This window comes from Lagenorhynchus albirostris, chromosome 1, assembly GCF_949774975.1.
Source record: "Lagenorhynchus albirostris chromosome 1, mLagAlb1.1, whole genome shotgun sequence".
Taxonomy (NCBI): domain Eukaryota; kingdom Metazoa; phylum Chordata; class Mammalia; order Artiodactyla; family Delphinidae; genus Lagenorhynchus; species Lagenorhynchus albirostris.
Window position 1 is genome coordinate 127,257,294 of NC_083095.1, and position 21,989 is coordinate 127,279,282.

At 41.5% G+C, this 21,989-nt stretch overlaps 1 protein-coding gene across 5 annotated transcripts in view; it reads left to right on the forward strand.

Moving 5' to 3' along the window:
* The window catches only part of GLCE (glucuronic acid epimerase), a 138,279-nt gene extending 123,640 nt beyond the window's left edge, over positions 1 to 14,639 (forward strand). The window contains exons 3-5 of one of the 5 annotated variants that reach the window (XM_060153175.1): positions 2,588 to 2,833; positions 8,907 to 9,359; positions 10,203 to 12,913. In XM_060153175.1, coding sequence (XP_060009158.1) covers positions 2,588 to 2,833; positions 8,907 to 9,359; positions 10,203 to 10,252 — 749 coding nt within the window. In that variant the 3' untranslated portion in view covers positions 10,253 to 12,913. Of the gene's footprint in view, positions 1 to 2,587; positions 2,834 to 8,906; positions 12,914 to 14,463 lie in introns of those variants that run through there. The other 4 variants (XM_060153178.1, XM_060153179.1, XM_060153174.1 and 1 more) reach the window with 4 other exon arrangements.
* The last annotated feature ends 7,350 nt before the right edge of the window (positions 14,640 to 21,989 follow it).

The following is a 21,989-nucleotide window of genomic DNA, read 5'->3' on the forward strand; positions in this document are numbered from 1 at the left end:
TTTTAAAAGTGTATAAGCTTAATAGGTGCTTAGATGCTAAAGAAAAAGTAAAAAGCAACCATAACCACTGTTAATGTTTTGATGTCTTCTCCAATCTTTTTGTTGTTTTTGTAGATATACATTTTTTAAACAAATTAGAATCATGCTGTATAGTCAATTTTGTATTCTTTTTTCGTTCAGCATGTTATGATTATTTCCTCTTGTTATTGAATGTTTTAATCACTAATATTCGTAATAAGGACATGCCATAATAATGTATGGAACCTTTCTCTTTAGTTGGACATTTAGGTCATTTCCACTTTTTTGCCATTATACATAATGGTATAGATATTCATAGTTAATCATTTGCTGTTTTAATTGTATTCTCAGTTCCCTAGGAAATAAATTACCATGTCAAATAGTATCAGTTAATCTATTTTACCAAACTACTTTCCAAGACGGTTGACCCTCTTCATGCTTCCAATAGCAGAGTATAAGGGTGCTCCTGTCACCCAATTCCTGCCATCATGAAAGTTCATTTTTTAATCTGTTGTTTACAAAGGGATCTCATAATTTGCTTTCTGTAGCAATTAGTGAGGTCAGATATGTTTTTCATATGCTTTTAACCATTATAGAATGGGCTTGATGTTCTTTCCCCCTTTTTCAATGTGATTAATGTTGTTTTTTAGAAAAATATATTTGTGAGATCTTTTATATATATAGCAAGGGTGGTAGCACCTTGTTGCATTTGTTAAAGATATTTTCTTTAATTTGGCTGTCTTTGCATTTTATTTATGCTTTGTTTAGAAATTTTTAGTTCTATTTACTAAACTTAGGGTTTTTATTTAATTCTTCCTTTTATGCTTAGAAAATCATTTGCCATGCCACGATCAGCTGTTCATCTGTATTTTCTCTAATAGTTTTATGGGGGGTTTTTTTACATTTAACTTTTTAGTCAAGCTAGACTGATTTATATTTTGACAAATGGTACAAGGTCAGGGCCTAATTTTAGATTTTTTTTCCCTTAACGTTTATTGAATAATCTCCTCTTTTCCCCGCTGATCAATGATTCAATCTTTATCGTTATACTAAAATATTTTGAAACTAGAATATGTTTCTAAATCTTTACTAGAGTATGTTTCTGGCCTACTTATTCGGTTCCATTGATCAGTCTATCACTTCTTAGGCCAATTACACATTATTGTAGTTATTACCCATCAAATGAGATAGTATAAACCTTGCTTTTATTAAGTGAAAATAATTGTTTGAATTTTGAAAACAAAAATCTACCCTTGGAGAAAGAATATTGAAGTTAAAAAGCTTATCTGTAGCCTAGGTTTCTTAGCCTGTATGGTCTGTAATTCCTTAAACTATTTTGAAACTACATCAAAACACATATAGTTTTATAGGTTCCCAGTTTCTGCCATGCCCATCTGTTGCTTGTTAATTTATTTTAGGACTACAAATAGTTTATCTCTCAACACATACACCATGATGCAATAATACAGTATTCTGTACAGTGTGGTATTATTGTATTTCCCATGTAGAAAATTACTAAAATAAACACTAATGCCAAACATTTAAAAGTTTTGCTTAGAACTTTACAAGAGGTAATCCACTAATGAATTTATCAAGAATCTATGGTTTAAATATACAACTTTAATTCATTCTTTTAAAAAAGCACTCTTCTCAAGAATTACATTTTGATCTGAAGGATATGAAAAAGAATTGCAAACGTGTTTATACTTTAAGTTGCCTAGTCATAGCTGACTTCTTTTTATTTTATTTTTTTTTATAAATTTATTTATTTATTTATTTATGGCTATGTTGGGTCTTTGTTTCTGTGTGAGGGCTTTCTCCAGTTGCAGCGAGCGGGGGCCACTCTTCATCGCGGTGCGCGGACCTCTCACTATCGCAGCCTCTCTTGTTGCGGAGCACAGGCTCCAGACACGCAGGCTCAGTAGTTGTGGCTCACGGGCCCAGTTGCTCTGCGGCATGTGGGATCCTCCCAGACCAGGGCTCGAACCCGTGTCCCCTGCATTGGCAGGCAGACTCTCAACCACTACGCCACCAGGGAAGCCCCCCATAGCTGGCTTCTTAAGCAAATACTTTTAACCATCAGATGATAAAGTTACTAGACCACATCTTGACACCGGAGGGAAATATTAGTATGTAATTAACTTGACTGTTAAGTACAGATGTTAAGAAAATTTCAGGTTTAATATTCTAGAATAAAGCTGTTAACATTAACTATATGTATTTAAATTGTGTAAAACTTGAATGTATGAAACAAAATTATGAAATATGACATCTGTAGCTGTGAGCAAAAGTAGCACACATTAAAAATTAGTCCTTAAAAAGATGATCCACAACATTGCATTGCTATCTGTCAACAAATAATGAATGAGAGTGAATGAGCATTTAGTTCTGTTTTTCATTTCTGGTTAATTTGGTACTTGTTTTTAGTAATTATGAAAACAGTGTAATAAGGAAGCTTAAAAGTTGCTGATAACCCTATAACTCCCCCAGAAGTAAAACAGTGAAGAGTGGTATTCAGAATAGGATCATGAATGTCTGGAGATATTTATTTTGTTTCTCTGTTTTATAGGTGTACCTCTATCTACACAATGGGGACCTCAAGGCTATTTCTACCCAATCCAGATTGCACAGTATGGGTTAAGTCATTACAGCAAGAATCTAACTGAGAAACCCCCTCACATAGAGGTATATGAAACAGCAGAAGACAGGGACAAAAATAGCAAGCCCAATGACTGGACCGTGCCAAAGGGCTGCTTTATGGCTAGTGTGGCTGATAAGTCTAGATTCACCAATGTTAAACAGTTCACTGCTCCGGGTAAGTGATGTTTTGTTTTGCTTTGTTTTGTTTAAGTGATGTGTTTTTATATGTGTTTGCTAATTTTATGTTGATTTATAGCACCTGATACTCCCTTAAAATTGTTTTTATGGTTTTTAAAAAACACATCAGCAGATGCTTGATATTACATATATGAAGAAACAAATAGTGTCACCCAAGTGAAATCTAAAGGATCAGCTAAAATATTTAAGGTTGTATAAGGAATATTTACTGCATGAAGAGCCAAGCCACAAGAACCAGGTTACTGCATGATGTCTTTCTCCTTCCAGGGAACCAGATCCCACAGGAATAAAGTTTCTCAGTTTATTTTAATGTTTCAGCACAGTACTCATCCTTTAATTTTTTAACTATTTTGCATTAAGGCAGAAATTTTTCTTTGTAGCGAGAGCCATCCTTTCCTTTGCCTATTTTTTACCAGTAGCTTTTTATTTTTTCAAAGTAATATAGCATTACCAACCAGGCCTGCTTTCTATATTGACTTTTGTTAATGTACTAGATAGATTGTTTCAAACTTCATATAAAGCCATTTCATTAATAAAATCTTTTATAAAATCAAATTAACTTTATGCAACATTTCCCCTTTTTCTAAGACGGTCCCATTAATTGGGATGTAATGTATTTCTCTCCACTAATCAATATCCATGAGAATTAATGAGTTCATTACTTAAAAAGACAATGGAATAATTTTAGTTAGCACCTCAGGCTTAATTTTCTGTGGGGGGGGGAATCTTGTCAAGAACAGAAATCATCCTCCCTCCCACCAACCTTGCCAGTTGGTAAATAAAAAGAGAGAAAAGGTTATAAGACCTTTTCTGTATTCTGTCCTTGTCCTTTACTGATGACTGTGTAATTCACAGACCTTGAAAACAGCAGTACAAATCTACTCATTCTAGATGGCCTTAAGTAATGGATTTATGAGTGCTTAATGCAATGCAAATAATGGGTGGTGACCTTTACTTTTTATTCTGTGAGTAAAACTTCTTTTATCCTATGGCATTCTGTGATATTCCAGTACATAGAGCATCTTTGCTTATTGTAAAGCAACAGGCTTGGCTGGGTGAGAAAGTACATGGAGATGTTTAAGAATATTTAGCTTATGATTTATAGCAGGAAATTATTAGATTAAAAAGGACATTTGATTTTGGTTGCATCTAGAGGGCTTATTTTTACACTGATTCATAATGTAGTCTGGATTAGGGTGGAAAACAGCAGCCCTCATCTCTGTCTCCTCAAGTGCTGGGAGGTTTTCTAGAACCATCTCTTGAACTCTGCCCTATTCAGAGCAATAGATTTCATTGTGCACTTTTGGGTACCCTGGTTAATACAAACAATAGGTCTCCTCATACTAAGTGAAGGGCCTTCACTTTAGCCCTTCATTCTGCAGCCAGCAACCAGAGATGAAACTACTTCCCAAGGTGGGTTTAAGCATATGGAGGAGAGAACTGTCTGTGACAGATATTCTGCCAGTGGCACACTAGCTACTCACAATTGGAACTCTCTGTTGGTAGGAGTGTGCTACCTCAGAATGTGGTGCTTGTTTTGATATCTTGGATGTGTCTGGAGTTGCGTTTGATACAAGTATATGAGGGAGAGTTAGTTGGAGTTGTTGCTCAGAGCAGAAGAAGGAAATCAAAAAGGTGAGACGTTTATTGAAACGTAGGAATGGGAAATGAGGCTTTTTAGATGATGTAGTCTTCTTGGGAGATAAATTCAGAGAATCACTGATGAGAAGAAATTGGAACTTGTGCATAAAAGCGTAGGCCTAAGTGAAGTAAGGCTCTGGAAGACCAGAGGCTGCATGCTGTTGGTCTTTTTCCTTTTTGGCCTTGAATTTCTTTCCCTGAAAGAAAATAAGATTATCTAGAGGGAAAAACCATAACATGGGTCTGCAGCGTATTTTTTATTGTTTTGTTTGTTGAAGAATTTTTTTTTCCTTCTACCTAATTTTAAAATTGAATGAATTAAAACTTTATACCTGTCCTGCTTTATTAAATTAGCTTTCCCTTTCCCAAGCACTCTCTTCACTTTATTTCCATGACCTCACTTTCTCCTCGCTGTGTAGCCATTCCTTCTGAGGCTTCTTATGAACTTCTCTTCTGCCTGACCCTTGGCTCTCTGTTCCTTGAGGTTCTGATTAAGGCCTCTTCTCACTCCACATAGTAAACCTGTTGATTAATAGCAGTTCATGTTATGTGTGAAAACATTGATTTAAAGACTATTCTTAAATGTTTATCACCCTTTGTTGCCTAAAGTACATTTATATGTACCACATATACCAAAAATAGACACTTATAGTGACTCCTGGGAATAACCGGTCAGAGAGAGGAGTCATGGATTTCAAGCGACAGGAAGCTCGAAACTTTCTATTAGTAGATTTTTTTTTTTTTTACAGCTTTATTGGAGTATAATTGCTTTACAATGATGTGTTAGTTTCTGCTTTATAACAAAGTGAATCAGTTATACATATGTTCCCATATGTCTTCCCTCTTGCGTCTCCCTCCCTCCCACCCTCCCTATCCCACCCCTCTAGGTGGTCACAAAGCACCGAGCTGATCTCCCTGTGCTATGCGGCTGCTTCCCACTAGCTATCTGTTTTACGTTTGGTAGTGTATATATGTCCATGCCACTCTCTCACTTTGTCACAGCTTACTCTTCCCCCTCCCTATATCCTCAAGTCCCTTCTTTAGTAGGTCTGTGTCTTCATTCCTGTCTTACCCCTGTCTATTAGTAGATTTAAAGCATAGGTCTCCAGATAGCTTAGGACTCTCCAGTAGAGCTCAAAATCTTGCCTGGTATATTTCCGAAGTGGTTGCCTTAACCACAGTCATGTCCCAGTTGCTACCATTCAGACCCTTCTGAGTGACGTAGACAGGATATTTAACCTCTCTGTACATCTGTTAGATAGGAATTAAAAGACTTGTCTCATATGATTGTGGATTGATTTAAATTGGGGATTGTGACTTCTTTGTCACTTCTCCTCTGTGGCTCAATAACCCCCTCTGGTGGTGTTAAATGACATCATTCATTACTGAGTTCTTTGAACTACATAATCTGTTATAATGAAACATAAGGTGATTGATCGAACTATATCATTTCATTAGATTTGTATACATAAAGTGAAAATTAGAATGGAGTTCTGAGAAGAAAATATAATGCTTCAACTTTCTCCCATTTGGACTTCTGAAGATGGTGGTGAGAATGGATGCCATAGTTAAGTGTTGTCTGATGAATAAGGCATTACCATAAGAATAAAAAAATAAGTAGCACTCAAGATAGCCTCTGCTGAGTATAATTTAATTTAATCTTGAGTAATTCATAAGTCAATTCAGAATCCTGCGAAACATCCTGAAACATCAAGTATGTTGTACTGAGCATCAGATTCCATTTACTATCGATACAGGAAAATGCCAGCTAAGGGAGAGGTTGCATGTTGACATTTCCCCAGATGAAATGGATTTTTACTGTGTTAGAAATATACTTCTGACATCACTTTTTAAAAAGTCAAAGCATCATACATCTAGCAAGATGTTCTCATTCTCAGTACAACTTCCATAATTGTTTATTCCATCAAATGAAGTAATTAAGAGCCTTGGGTCAATTATATCCACACTGGTAGAGTCCAGTGTTGGAAGAGTTAAATGATCAGCTCAACATGGTGATAATACTGTCCAAGCTACTCACACTGTATACACTATCATCAGTTCACATTCCCAATCACTGCTCCAATAAGGAGCACCCAAGATTTCCTCAAGGATGCCTTAAAGTAGATCTGATTCTATAGCTATGTTTAAGAGAAATAATTCTTCCACTGGTTATTCTCATGAGGATGGTATTTCCAATATCATTTCTTTTTCACAGTCTTTGAGCTTAGACCCAGGAACCCTGGTTTCTAGTCCCTGCTCTACCACTAGTTAGCATTTGGCTTTGGGCAAACCTTTTACCCTTGCAAAGCCTCCATATCTTCATCTCTAAAATGGAAGCAGTAATTCCTGCTCTACCAACGTCAGAAGATTATTGTAAGGATCAAATGAGATAATACATGTGAATGTGTTTTTAAGATTTAAGCTCTGGGGACTTCCGTGGTGGCGCAGTGGTTAAGAAACCGCCTGCCAATGCAGGGGACACAGGTTCGAGCCCTGTTCTGGGAAGATCCCACATACCACTGAGCAACTAAGCCCATGCGCCACAACTACTGAGCCCACGTGCTGCAATTACTGAAGCCCACGCGCCTAGAGTCCGTGCTCCACAACAAGAGAAGCCACTGCAGTGAAAAAAAAAAGCCCACGCACTGCAACGAAGAGTAGCCCCCGCTCACCGCAACTAGAGAAAGCCCACGTGCAGCAACGAAGGCCAACGCAGCCAAAGTTAATTACTTAATTAATTAAATTTTAAAAAGATTTAAGCTCTGTATAGACCAAGATATTCACATTTACCTTTAATGTTATAAAATTTGTACTACATATATTTTTGTTGTTTTTCTTCCTCTTTTTCTTCTTCTTCCTCTTCCTCTTCTTCCTGCTGCTGCTACTGTTTGGTTTTAATATGCTCAGTTTCTTTTCTTGGTAGAAGTCAACTTTCTGAGAGTCAGGCATCATCGTACTGTAGACATGCAAGAGAAATTTCCTATTTGACGATTTGCCAAATAAAACAGCTCTGCTATTTTATCAGCCTCTGAAACCATTGGCTTCAAAATCATCATTATCATCATTTTATACTATGTTCCAAGCCACTATCCTTTTTTTAATCCTCACAGTTACCTTACAAAGTAATATTATTTCTACTTAACACGTGAAGAAACTGAGGCTCAAATAGGTGTATCTTTTTTTTTTTTTTTTTTTTTTTTTTTTTTTGCGGTACGCGGGCCTCTCACTGTTGTGGCCTCTCCCGTTGCAGAACACAGGCTCCAGACGCGCAGGCTCAGCGGCCATGGCTCACGGGCCTAGTCGCTCCGCGGCATGTGGGATCTTCCCGGATCGGGGCACGAACCCGTGTCCCCTGCATCGGCAGGCGGACTCTCAACCACTGCGCCACCAGGGAAGCCCTCAAATAGGTGTACCTTGTTGACCATCTCAAAGCTAGTAAGTGGTGAAGTGAGAATCCACACAAAGTTTGTTTGTTTTAACTCCAGAGCCTCCCCCGTATTCCTCACTTTTTGTTGACTACATGAGCCGATTGCTTAATTTCCAGAATTTATTCCCAATTCCAATGAATATCTGAAAACAAACCTATCATTTTCAACATCGATTGGTGATTCAGAGCATGTATTCTACAGCCAGACTAGACAACCTGTGTTCAACTCTTTGTACCTTAGGCAAGTTACTTAACTTCTGTGTCTGTGTTCATCATTCATAAAGTAAGAGTAATAATAGCACTACTCTTAAGTGTTATACTGACTAAATGAGTTAATATGTGTAAAGCACTTAGAACATAGTAAATACTCACTAAATAGTAAGTAAATAAAAATTTTTTAGGGAATTCCCTGGTGGTCCAGTGGTTAGGACTCCATGCTTCCACAGCGGGTGGCCCAGATTCTATTCCTGGTTGGTGAGCTAAGATCGCACAAGCTGCGCAGCGCAGCCAAAAAAAAAAAAAAATTTGTTTTTTTAATTCACATCTAACCATTCTTTTCTTCTAGGCTCCTTCTTGTAATATTATGTGCTGAGCCAGCTTTTGGCTATACTTTTTCTTTTTGTAGAATGGGTATACTAGACAGTCATTGATTATTGGTCAGCCAGTATTTAATCTAGAAAAGGCAGTTTGACCACAGTACCTTAGCTATCTGCTAAGGCCATTAACCCCTCTAATGTAAACTAGACAGGCCAGAAGGTAAGAGCTTTGCCCTGGTGCTCACAAGCCATCACGGACTCAACAATTGTCATCTGTTTATGGTTAACTTAGTAAAAATTAAAATATTTTTAAAAATCTGACATATAAAATATTGAAGGATTAATTTTGTATGGTCAGTGATTGTCAAGGATGAATGGCAAGTAACTTTTAAATACAAAGAGCTTCTATTCTAACCAGTCTTTTTTGGTATATTTTCCCCCTACAGAAACCAGTGATGGTGTATCCTTGCAACTGGGGAACACAAAAGATTTTATTATTTCATTTGACCTCAAGTTCTTAACAAACGGAAGTGTGTCTGTGGTTCTGGAGACCACAGAAAAGAATCAGCTCTTCACTGTACATTATGTCTCAAATACCCAGCTAATTGCTTTTAAAGAAAGAGACATATACTATGGCATTGGGCCCAGAACTTCATGGAGCACGGTTACCAGGGACCTGGTCACTGACCTCCGGAAAGGAGTGGGTCTTTCCAACACAAAAGCTGTCAAGCCAACCAAAATAATGCCCAAGAAAGTAGTTAGGCTGATTGCAAAAGGGAAAGGCTTCCTCGACAACATTACCATCTCTACCACAGCCCACATGGCCGCATTCTTTGCTGCCAGTGATTGGTTGGTGAGGAACCAGGATGAGAAAGGTGGCTGGCCAATTATGGTGACCCGTAAGTTAGGGGAAGGGTTCAAGTCTTTAGAGCCAGGGTGGTACTCTGCCATGGCCCAAGGGCAAGCCATTTCTACATTAGTCAGGGCCTATCTCTTAACAAAAGACCGTATATTCCTCAATTCAGCTTTAAGGGCAACAGCCCCTTACAAATTTCTATCAGAGCAGCATGGAGTTAAAGCTGTGTTTATGAATAAACATGACTGGTATGAAGAATATCCAACCACACCTAGCTCTTTTGTTTTAAATGGCTTTATGTATTCTTTAATTGGGCTGTATGACTTAAAAGAAACTGCAGGGGAAAAACTCGGGAAAGAAGCGAGGTCCTTGTATGAGCGTGGCATGGAATCCCTTAAAGCCATGCTCCCCTTGTACGACACTGGCTCAGGAACCATCTATGACCTCCGGCACTTCATGCTTGGCATTGCCCCCAACCTGGCCCGCTGGGACTATCACACCACCCACATCAATCAACTGCAGCTACTCAGCACCATTGATGAGTCCCCAATCTTCAAAGAATTTGTCAAGAGGTGGAAAAGCTACCTTAAAGGCAGCAGGGCAAAGCACAACTAGAGCTCAGAACCAAAATCATATTTCAGCCTCTGCTGTACACAAAAACTACGGGCTCTCTGTCAGCAGAGCATAGGCACATTTTAAAAGGTTGTATACTAGGTTTTTGTGGATTACATCAAAGTGATAAATGATCCTTAAAACCAGTCTTCTGAGATAATTGCATACCATGAGTTGGGTGTTTAGAAATGTAGGTGGCATTTAGAGCAGAAAAGTGTTTAGTCAATGGGTGAATGAAAATGTTTAACTTGGCCTTGCTTATCACCCTATACAGATAGTTCCACAGATAGTCCAGTCCTCTCGGTTTGGGAAAGACAATGGTAAGTAGCTCTTACTGGCCAACTGTCCAGCACTTGCCTGCAAACTTAGTATGGGGCTCTTTTAAAATGTGGTTATTTATGTTTATGTTGAAAGCAGACTTTAAAAAAATAATGTGCTGTAATACAGTAAATATGTACTTGTAGCCTGAATAGTGGACTGTGTGCAACTTTAAAAATGGTGTTTCTTTTCTATATATTAATTTCTTGGGAGTGAATGAGCATTTGTTGCATTTGTTCAATTTGTTATATATAGAGAATATTTTGAATTTATGGTTTTCTTGAAACGTGTAAATTAAAAACACAGCCAGTGTTCAGGCTTCACAGTTATATAATGTAAGCACAACTAAGATGAAACTTGTTGACTGCACAAGAAATTACAGAAATGTTATCTGTTTTATGAAACTTGATCTACAATCAGTAAAGGTTTGATAATCATTCTATCCCTCCTTTACCCCCATTGTGGTGGTTTCTTTTTGTCACTATCTAGAATTTTGTATTTCATTTCAGACTATGCTAGAGAGTTTTTTCTATGTTGGCAGGGGGGGCATTTGGGAATTTTTATTATAAACCTAAATTTGGGGAGGAGGTAGTAATTTTGATAAGTCCACTACCACTGTCTTTTTAAGATTTTTTTTCCCCTTTAAAGAAAATTACTAGGTCAGATATTATAAGGTTTATAGCAGTTTTTTTTTTTTCTACTTAGATCATCCTTGGTCGACAACTTTCCAAACTATTGCCTTTTATGCATCAGTGTTTTTCCTTTGCAATTTTAACTTTAAATTATTTCAGCTATGGGGTAAAAGTGATGCTACTGCATTAGCTGTACGTGTGTAATCAGACCTTTATTTTGGTTTTATACCTCACATAAATAGGTATCATAGCCCTCATACCCTGGGTAGTGTCTGCTATAAGACTTCAGGCAGTAGGTCAGAACTGAGGGAGGCTGATTTTGCTGTCTTTGTTTTAGTGTATGACAATACACTAAATCAAAACAATAAATTATACAGAATGGAAATATGAGACCCCATATTTTCAGGGGACTGAGTCTGACACGCACCGTGCAGTGTGTGTGTGACCTGTATGAAATGCACATCAAGAGCCAGGTGGGCACCTGCCTGCACACTACATCTTGATTGAACTCAGCCTACCAACACCACTTAGAAACCAGACAATACATACATACCTATGTACAAAATATATGTTTCAGTGGCAAGGAGGGCAGGAACGAAGATCTACAACTGAAGACAATATTAAACTGGCCATGGAAAAGTAAGTTTAAACTCCCAATTTATGTGACCACAAGTCGATTTTGCCCACAACAAAACAGTTGTGGGTCATTAGGTTTCCCCCTAGATGTTGACCTTTGTAGTTCTTATACATTAGATGTCTCAACAAGAATATCTGGACTCCTTCTTTTTTTTTATTTCAGGACTCAAAAATAAACCTTCTCCAATCTGGAAATCGTTTTTACTCCATCGTATGTGTTATTATTTAGAGCAGTCCAGACTTCTGCCTTGTGTTTGCATACTGGTACTTCAGATTGAGGGAATCAATGAAAACAGTATGGTACTGCTTCTGTGACAAATATCAGTGCCTTAACAATGTGGCTGTCTTTTTCCACTGAAAAAAGAAAGACATTTTGATCTAGAAATGGCATTGCTATTTCATTGCTGTTGGTTTCACACTGCCTTCCACGTTGCGACAGCAACTCGATTTTTCCTGTGATCCCAGAATTTTCGAAGAGGGTGAGTTGACCCTGTAGCAGCACTGTCCGTACAAACCGGTGCATCTCAAACTAATGCCTCAGAATCACCTGGGAGCTTACTGAAATACAGATTCCAGATATTCAGTAAATCTGCCTGTGAAGCATGATAATCTGCATTTTTAAAAAGTGTTCAGGTAATTCTGATGCAAGTGAACGGGGGGATATATGTGGAGAAACACTGCCCAAGACCATCCATCACATTTTTCTTCCTAAGCACCTGTGGAGTTTTCTAGGATTTTAAATCATGCAAAATGTTTATTTAGTCTGAGCTTTGCGAGAATGGGGAAGGTATTTTAAAGTTTTGTTTTATTTCTTTAAATTTTTCTTCGCTCCAAGAATGTGGATATTAGTTGTTTACACTTACCTTGAGTTAGCTTTGATATTAAATTAAACCTATTGCCACTTCAGCTATAAAACCAGCCAAAAGTTTCCAGATGAAGGTCAGGTTTGACCCTTTCAGAGTTATTGTACATAAAGGCTTCATCCAAAAACCATCCAGTGTATGTGAGGAAATACAAAAATGACACACAAGCACAACTCTACAGATGTGGCAGACCTTTTTCTTTGTTGGTGTGCAAACTTTCACTGAAAGCTGCTATTTTCATCCTCCTTTTAATTGTTTTTCTTGTTTCTCCTCCATTGTACATGTGGGTTATAGACCATGTGTTAAATATGCAATAAAGTGTTTACTGGATGCCCTTCTGAAGGGTAGTCCTTTGTAAAGCTGTACAGACTTTGCAGTTTAAGCACAATGTGCACATGTTAGTTTTATATACAGCAAAACTTGATTTTTTGCAGATGAAAAGGTATTTTGTTTCTATACAAAGTAAATGGATTGTTTGTGCTTAATGTAAAGCAGCTTTATATAATTGTAAAATAAAGTTTTTATCTTAAAAGGAACATACCTGGATGTTTCTTTTTCTTCTGTGATTATTCTAAGATTACTTGAGCCCAGCAAGCATATTTCTGACCATTTTCTGTTCAGCTGGTGACAACTAGTCAGGCAACAAATGTTCATTAAAGGTGTGTCAGGCCCTTTAAGACAAAGTGGGGAATATCATATAGGCCTTCATCCTAAGGAGGTTTAGTCTATAGGGGGAACACAATGTCCACAAAACAGTTTCAGAAAAATAAAATGCCAAATTGTGTGGTCAGTCAGGGTAGGTGTTACAGAGGAGATAGCCTAAGCAGGGGCTTCAGGCCTGGGTACCAGGTGGAAGAAGAAGAAGGGGTAACGTGAGCAAAAGCAAGGTGCTGTGACAGTTGTGAGGATGCCCCTTCCCATGCTAATTCAGGCTGGTAATCACTTTTGTCTGATTCCGATTTATTTGAAAGTTTGTTCTTGCTGTTTTTCCCATACATGACCTCTTCTCCAGAACAAAAAGCATTATTTAATCTCCTCCCCCTTCCTCTCAGAAAGTAATGATTTAGGCTCCCTAATATGTATGAAACCAGAGACTAGTCTGGCTTCCTGTTATGTTTCATTGCACATTATTTTTTAGATTATAAACATTCTGCACCATTTCTATAATGGAATTCCAGTTGATCACCAATCAACTTTTTCTACCTGATGGGTGCACATACGTTGACAGGCTGCTAATCAACATTGTCGTCATCTCTTCTTTCTCTCATCTTCACTTGGGAAGCAGCCATAAGATTGCAAGCAGTCCTTGGTCTGAATGAGGCCTTGCACTGCTCTTGCCTTAATTTTGCTCTCTGTAGCCAAACTTAATACATTGGCCATTCTGCTTTAGCACACTGAGCATCACATATTTGCCTCCCCATTGCCCTTGAGAGGAGACAGACCCTCCATGCTGCACAGGACTTATTCCATAGTCTGGTGAGCTCTCCTTTCCTGAGAACGCCTCCTTTGTCTCCACAGGGCTTTTTTATTTTTTATTTTATTTTTATTTATTTTTGGCTGTGTTGGGTCTTTGTTGCTGCACACGGGCTTTCTCTAGTTGTGGCGAGCGGGGGCTACTCTTCGTTGTAGTGCATGGGCTTCTCGTTGCAGTGGCTTCTCTTGTTGTGGGACACGGGCTCTAGGCGTGCAGGCTTCAGTAGTTGTGGCTCGCGGGCTCTAGAGCGCAGGCTCAGTAGTTGTGGCGCATGGGCTTAGTTGCTCCGCGGCATGTAGCATCTTCCCGGACCAGGGTTCGAACCCGTGTGCCCTGCATTGGCAGGTGGATTCTTAACTGCTGTGCCACCAGGGAAGCCCTTCACAGGGCTATGATGGCCACCGTGTGCCATGTGACTCTGCCTCCCTCTAACAGTCGTTTCTAACATGACTCTTAGACCAGGGGTGAGTCCCTCACTCAAGCTGGGCCAATCAGTCTCTTCCCCAGGAATTGGAAATTGGGATGGATTTAAAAAACAAAACAAAACAAAACTGAAGCAGATACACAATGAAAAGCAGAGATGAACACAGAATCTTTTTTTTTTTTTTGCAGTACACGGGCCTCTCACTGTTGTGGCCTCTCCCATTGCGTAGCACAGGCTCCGGACGCACAGGCTCAGCAGCCATGGCTCACGGGCCCAGCTGCTCTGCGGCATGTGAGATCTTCCCAGACCGGGGCACAAATCCGCATCCCCTGCATCGGCAGGCGGACTCTCAACCACTGCGCCACCAGGGAAGCCCGAACACAGAATCTTGACAATGCTCCAGGCCCTGGGTCCAATGCATTTCTTTTTTTTTTTTTTAAATAAATTTATTTATTTATTTTTGGCTGCATTGGGTCTTTGTTGCAGTGCACGGGCTTCTCATTGTGCTGACTCTGTTGTTGCAGAGCATGGGCTCTAGGTGCACAGGCTTCAGTAGTTGTGGCACGTGGGCTCAGTAGTTGTGGCTTGTGGGCTCTAGAGCGCAGGCTCGGTAGTTGTGCCTCACGGGCTTAGTTACTCCGTGGCATGTGAGATCTTCCAGGACCAGGGCTCGAACCCGTGTTCCCTGCGTTGGCAGGTGGATTCTTAACCACTGCGCCACCAGGGGAGTCCCTCCAATGCATTTCTGAGGCCATCGGCATTCCACTCTGGTTCCATGAGATTCCACTGTATCCTTAGGATAAATGAGCCCTACTTAATAACATAGTGTCTCTATTATAAAGAAAAGTATAATGTGAGTTCTACATTTTCTTTCAGTCTGGACCACTGTATTTGCTAGGGTTGCCATTAAAAAAAATAAAAGCCACAGACTGTGTGCCTTAAATAGTGGAAATTTATTTTCTCGCAATTCTGGAGGGTAGAAGTCCAAACTCAAGAAGTCAACACAAACTTGAGTTTGTGGCCTCTTCCCTTGGCATGCAGATGCTGCCTTCTTGCTGTGTTCTCACACATGGTCATCCCTCTGTGTGTTGTCTGTGTCCTAACCAAGCCGTATTGAATCAGGGCCCATTAATTCAGAAACCTCATTTTACCTTAATTACCTCTTTAAAGGTCTTCTCTCCGAATACAGTCACAAGCTGAGGTCTTAGTGGTTAGGACTTCAACACGGATTTTGGGTGGGACACAATTCAGCCCATTAGCAACCATTCTTCACTCATTAAGTACACAGAAACCAAACTAGCCAGGGTTGCCATTCAATTTATTGACAACCAGCTAAGGCCAAAACTCAGAGTTCTTTCGGGAGTGTTAGGTGGACTGGAATCTAGACCGGGGACTCGGGAGGCAAGGCTCTCTGGCTCTGCTGTTATCACATCAGAAACTTACTCCACCCGCATGGGCTTCAGTTGCCTCCTAACACAAGTCCAATAAGAGAGAACTAGTTGATCTTAAAGTTTTTTTAGGGAGATAGTTGATCAAAAAGTAACCACTAAGCTTAAGCAGTGGTGCTAAAAAAGTATATAGACACCATCATCAGCTGCAAGATTTTTATTCTTCCTGCCATGTGCCATTTCCATTAGCCCATTCTGAATATAAAACTCTGAAGTACTGAAAAAATATATTTAGATACAGAGTATATCAGAATTGTAGGTTGTGAGATTTTGTTTCATGACTATTTTAAAAATATCAAGTCTGCATTATTGTAGCATTATTGTTACAAATAGTTAACAATATAGGGATAAAATACTGATTTTCATTATACCAACTCATTAAGGATGTCAAATTGAAAATGGATGTGAATTTAAATGTGTTGGTGATGAGTTTCAATGTTTGCAGCTCCCTTTCTGGTGAAAAGATACAGTTACCATCTGGTAAGTATGATTGGTAACTTGTGTGTGGATGCTGCATTTCCTGAATGTTAAGTAGCAGCAACACTGTGTAATTTTGCTAATCCTTTTCCAGAAGTAGGATTTTGTGAAATGACAGGACTGCAAAGCAAACCATCGAGCAGTAGCCAAGAGAACAGCGAAAGAGGAAGAAAAAAGTCCTGGAAAGGATCAGAAATAGAGCTGCCCACGAACTGCTGGTAAACACACGGTTTAGGGAGGATATTATTAGGCAACCCCGCGCACATTGCCTCTAGTGCACCTGGAAGAGCCAGTGCCTTCCTGGGATTTTGCTCTGTGCTCATCAGCACCTAGTGAAATCCCCGAGATAAGAATGGCTGTTCCATTTCAGTTTAGAAAATCTAGTAGAGTGGTAATCTCTTTGGGCACTAGAGAAGGAAGTAAATCCCTGAGGTCTTGTGGGGGTGGAGTGGTCTTGGCAAAAGCGCACGAGCTTAATTTAATGCCTGTTACTCTGTCTTTCCTTTTTTAACACTGGTGAAATTAAATCTCTGCAATTCAATCGAATACAGAGTAGGAGGCCCCAGACTAATTCCCAAATCCCATCATTGGTGTGGCAAGGTAATCAGGAGGAGGAGAGTGCATCTTCTCAACTCCTGCAAGCAACGAAGAGGGTACTGTCTCCATCTGGAAATACCCACCAGGTGGTGTCACCCAGGCAGCTTCTTGTCAGTAAATATTCAGAGCTCTGAGTATCAGGGTACAGCAAAGTACAGCCCCCAATGGCTCTGGATTGGTGTTTCTTTTTCTTTTTTTTAAAGTAGAATGATAGAAAGTTTTGTGTTTTTTTAAGATTTATTTAATTTATTTTTGGCTGCGTCGGGTCTTAGTTGCAGCATGCGGGACCTTTCATTGGGGCACGTGGGCTCTTCATTGCAGAGCGCAGGCTTCTCCCCAGTTGTGGCGCGCAGGCTCCAGGGTGCGTGGGCTCTATAGTTTGTGGCACGCGGGCTCTAGTTGAGGTGCTCGAGCTCAGTAGTTATGGCGCGCGGGCTTAGTTGCCCTGCGGCATATGGGATCTCAATTCCCCAGCCAGGGATTGAACCCGCATCCCTTGCGCTGCAAGGTGGATTCTTTACCACTGGACCACCAGGGAAGTCCCTGGATTGGTGTTTCTTGATCTTTGTTTAGGAATAAGGAGAGGGAATAAGCACCATTGTAGGTGCCCCCCAAGCTCAAACTCATTTACCACTCAGCCTGACTCGGGTGGTAGATGAGAAAACAAAACACTGTTTAAGCAGCTTGCTCCAGGTCGTGCAGTTCGTTTCACGTTCTAGCTGCCAGGACGGCAAAGGTAAGAAGATGCTGTGCCTGCCCTGAGCCACAGCCGGGAGCGCTTTTCCTCTGGTAGGCTTTGGGTATCCTCCCCCACCCAAATCAAAGCCAAGTAGTAGTGGGAATATGGGCAGCTCAAGTGTCTGCGTGCCCACAGTCGGGCTCTGGCAAAAGGACTCCACATGTACTCCTAATTCTTTTGACAGTCTTGGGAGGAAGTACTATGTGAACTTCACAGATGAAAAAACAAACTTGGAGAAGTCAAACGACTCACCAGAAGTCATTCAGTAATTTGACAGCCAAGATCTGGAAGCCAGGTATGTCTGCCCCCAGATTCCATGTTCCAAGCCATCATCCCCAAGCAATAGCCATGACCCACTAGCTCCTGACTCCACCCCAGGGGGCTCAAGTAGGGATGCAGATCTCAGCCCCATTGCTGGCCCACAGATGGGAAAATGAGCCCATTTCCTCTATAGACTCTATGAGATCTGCTGAAATTGATACTTGCTCCACTAAATGATTAGAAGAGCCGGGAAACAGGAGGTTGTTTCAGCGATCAAGTCTCCTTGGTATGTGCCCCGTTGCTTCTGCATCCCTGGACCCTCTGTATACATTAGATCTTGGATGGCCCAGCATCACAGCCCCTCCGGCACCCTCCTGTTTACAGTCTTCCGTAATGGATTTTCAAAAGCTCTGTATGTTACAGAGTAAGATGTAAGTAGAGTGTGTTTGTGTGTGCATATGCACACACACGTATGTAAATGCATAAGAAACATCTAGAAGGATTCAGCGAGTGGTTACCAGGCAGCCTGCCAGCAGCTGGAGAGTCAGTGACCAGTAAGAATGGGTCCCTGCCCTCTATAATCTGTGAAAGTAACAGATTCAGGAGGCACACGTTTTTTATTCTTTGCTATGAGAACAAAACATTTAAAAATATTACAAATTCCAAATTAGAGTTTGAATTAATGAGATTCTCAAGAACTTTCCTACATTAAACTTTTTAGCATCCTTCCATTAGTTTAGTTTATCCTCAGGGTGGTCCTAGGGGACCAATGGAGTGGGCATCCCCTTTAATGGCAGACTGCAGGCCTCCCTACAGCTGCTCATTTTCTCCATCCCCCAGAACAAACCAGTTCCCCAGAGTTCTCAGCACAGAGTTTTCTGGGAGATGGGTCAGAGTCACGGTAAGCCCCAGACCCATGTGTGTGAGCGCGCACAGACACACACACACACACACACACACACACACACACACACACACACACACACACACACACACACACACACACACACACACACACACACACACACACACACACACACACACACACACACACACACACACACACACACACACACACACACACACACACACACACACACACACACACACACACACACACACACACACACACACACACACACACACACTGCAGCCTGCCCACCCCCTTGGGAAATTCAGAAGTCAGCCCAGGCCTGGTGCGCCCAGCAGATCCTGAGAGCAAAAACTACAGAGAGGTAGGATTAACAGAAAACCCAGAGAAGTCAGGGAAATCACACACAGCTGCTGTCTTTTCAGTGGGAAGGAGAGTCTTTGCCCACACTGGAACCACCCAGAAGAAATGCCCCAGCTGTCCTTGCAACTCAAAGAACAATTCCAATTCTCAGTTGAGGAAAAGGGCTTTGAGTCTGAGGACAGGACCCCTGCCCCTTCCCCCAAAATCCCCACCTCACGGACCCCTCCCCAAAGTTATCCTCCACCCTTTTCTCGCCCCCAGCCAGCTACCCGTGAAATCAGAGACTCTTGGGCCAAAACATGATTACAGTCAAAATGCGAACCTAATTGTATGCTGCTTCATCATGTACACCTTGGTGTAAATGGAGTGACCAGATCCTTTGTGAGAGTGGTTTGCTGGGAGGTGGCACAGCCAGTGGGCCCTGGGGCCAGGGGGCTGAGGAGGGTGAGGGAGAGCACTTGTGGACCACACCACCGTCGCCCGTGTCCTCCCTGGCTGACCGGCACCTGCAAGCTGCGATTCTTGTCTTGCCTCTGGCTCTGTGTCCTTCAAAGTGGCAGTGGCCTCTTAATTGGTGGAAGAAATCTTTAACTGAAGGCTTTCTCTCTGGTTCACAAAGTTTGCCCAGACATCTTAAATCAATGCTCCCGGCCCTCTGGTGACCGCCGCAACGCCTGCCCGTGCTCTAAGCAGATCCCACAGTGCATTCATATTTTTAATTACTAACTGAATTAACCTAGGCTAAGAGGAAAAGGTGAACAGAAGTCAGCCCTGAGTCTCTCCTTTGCTGATTGCACAAAATGTCTCCAGGGACCTGCAAAGACCTCCGCCCCACCTAGCTAGGCCTTTTTCAGGAGAGAAGGGCAGACCCTTTGGAGAACTCTATGAAAGCCAGAGACTCTCTCACCAGAAAAATGCCCAGAAAATTTTAGATACATTTTTGGGCCCCATGGTCTCAGCCGATTATTGAGCCTCCTGATGTCCTGAATTTTACCCAAAGATCTGGAAAGTGTCTATGAACCCCCAAGTGAAAAGTCACTATATTGTTTATATTTAAAGACGTAAACTTACAAGCCTTCAGAAACCTGGCAAGTGAAATAATTGTAAAAGAATAATTGGGTCAGTGAGTGATAAAGAATAGTGGGGACTGTGGCTAAAACAAAGCATTTAAAATCATGTCAAAAATTAAATTATTAGTAGATGAACCAAACAAAATGCATCTTGAGACTAGATTTAACTCACGGGTAACTTAAGTATTGTCTAAGGATTTCCTAGGTATTTACACATGCCCCGCCCTCCAGTTGATAATGAGATCTACCCATTATCTAACCCCCATCATTCCTACTGGAGCATAAGCGTTTCTCCTCAATCTTACATCATAAGAGTTCTCTCAATTCTTCTCCTCCATGTTGTTGACAGTTCTTCCAGGGCTCTGCTCAGCTCCAAGACCCGAATTAAAACAGCACTTCAGCCATGAAGCATCCCTGACAGCCAGACCTGCATCCCTGCATCTCTCTCCCCTCCAGTTCCTATGGGCGTTCTGGGGTGCCCACGATGAGCTACATTGTGATCCCTGAGCCCTTTGACTCCATTGTCAACACCCATTGCCTAAACCAGTGGTTCTCGCTAGGGCAATGTCTGCCACCTAGGACACATTTGGCAGTGTCTGGAGAAATTTTTATGGTTATGATCTGGGGGAGGCACCTGGTGAGTGGAGGCCAGGGGTGTTGCTGAACATCCTACAATGCACAGGACAGCTGCCCACACAAAAAATTATCTAGCCCAAATGTCAATAGTGCTGAGGTTGAGAAACCCTGTCCTGAGCTGGCCCTGAATGAGTTCCTTGAGGGCAGGGCTGTGTCTTGTTTAATGCTGTGCCCCAGGCTCTATGACCCAGGGGCTGGCACACAGGAGGTACTCAAATGTTGATGAGGTGGAATGGTTAGGGGGTGGGTCTAAAGAGAAACCAATCATGGCCCCAGTAGTGCACAGCTGAGTCAGGGAGGGGACCACATGCACAAGGCTCTCCTCCACACAAACAGCTCAACTCAACCGAGACAGGACAACCCTGACGTGGATTGCTGAGAGGGGCTTCACGAGTGTGGGTAGAGGGCCTTAGAATTGTTTGTTTACTTGGGCTGTTAAGGTAGCAAGAACAGAAACCCAGGGCTCCTTGAGAGATGGAACGTTCACTGTAAAGAGATGTGTGAATAGAAACCAGGCCTTAGGAAAAGCAGAGCAGCTGCAGGAGTGCTGGACTGGGAACTGTCACCCTGACAACTTCCATTAAGAAGATGAAGGTAAAGCCCTGTCTCTTCCTTCCATCTGGCCCCACCCTACCCCCAGGTTCATTCAGACTTTCCTGCTTACCCTTGACCTGGGCCCCTACCAGGGCCAACTTATCCATTAGTCACAGCGCCTAAGGCCCTCGATGCTTTTTAGGAGCCCACAGAAGTGTTTTAATTTTAATTTCTTTTAAAATCAGAAGAAAAAGACGAATATAATAATGGCCAGGGCTTCCCTGGTGGCGCAGTGGTTGAGAATCTGCCTGCCAATGCAGGGGACACGAGTTCGAGCCCTAGTCTGGGAAGATCCCACATGCCGCGGAGCAGCTAGGCCCATGAGCCACAACTACTGAGCCTGCGCGTCCGGAGCCTGTGCTCCGCAACAAGAGAGGCCGCGATAGTGAGAGGCCTGCGCGCTGCGATGAAGAGTGGCCCCTGCTTGCCGCAACTAGAGAAAGCCCTCGCACAGAAATGAAGACCTAACACAGCCAAAAATAATTAATTAATTAAAATAATAATAATGGCGAATAGAAAACAATGAATCCAGCCTGGATTATATTTGTCGTAATACCAATGCAGTCATATAATTCTAGTACATTTTTAGGGAGAGAGGAGCCCACCTACGAAGACCCTGCCCACACCTTCCCCAGCCCCTCTACACCGTGACCTTTCA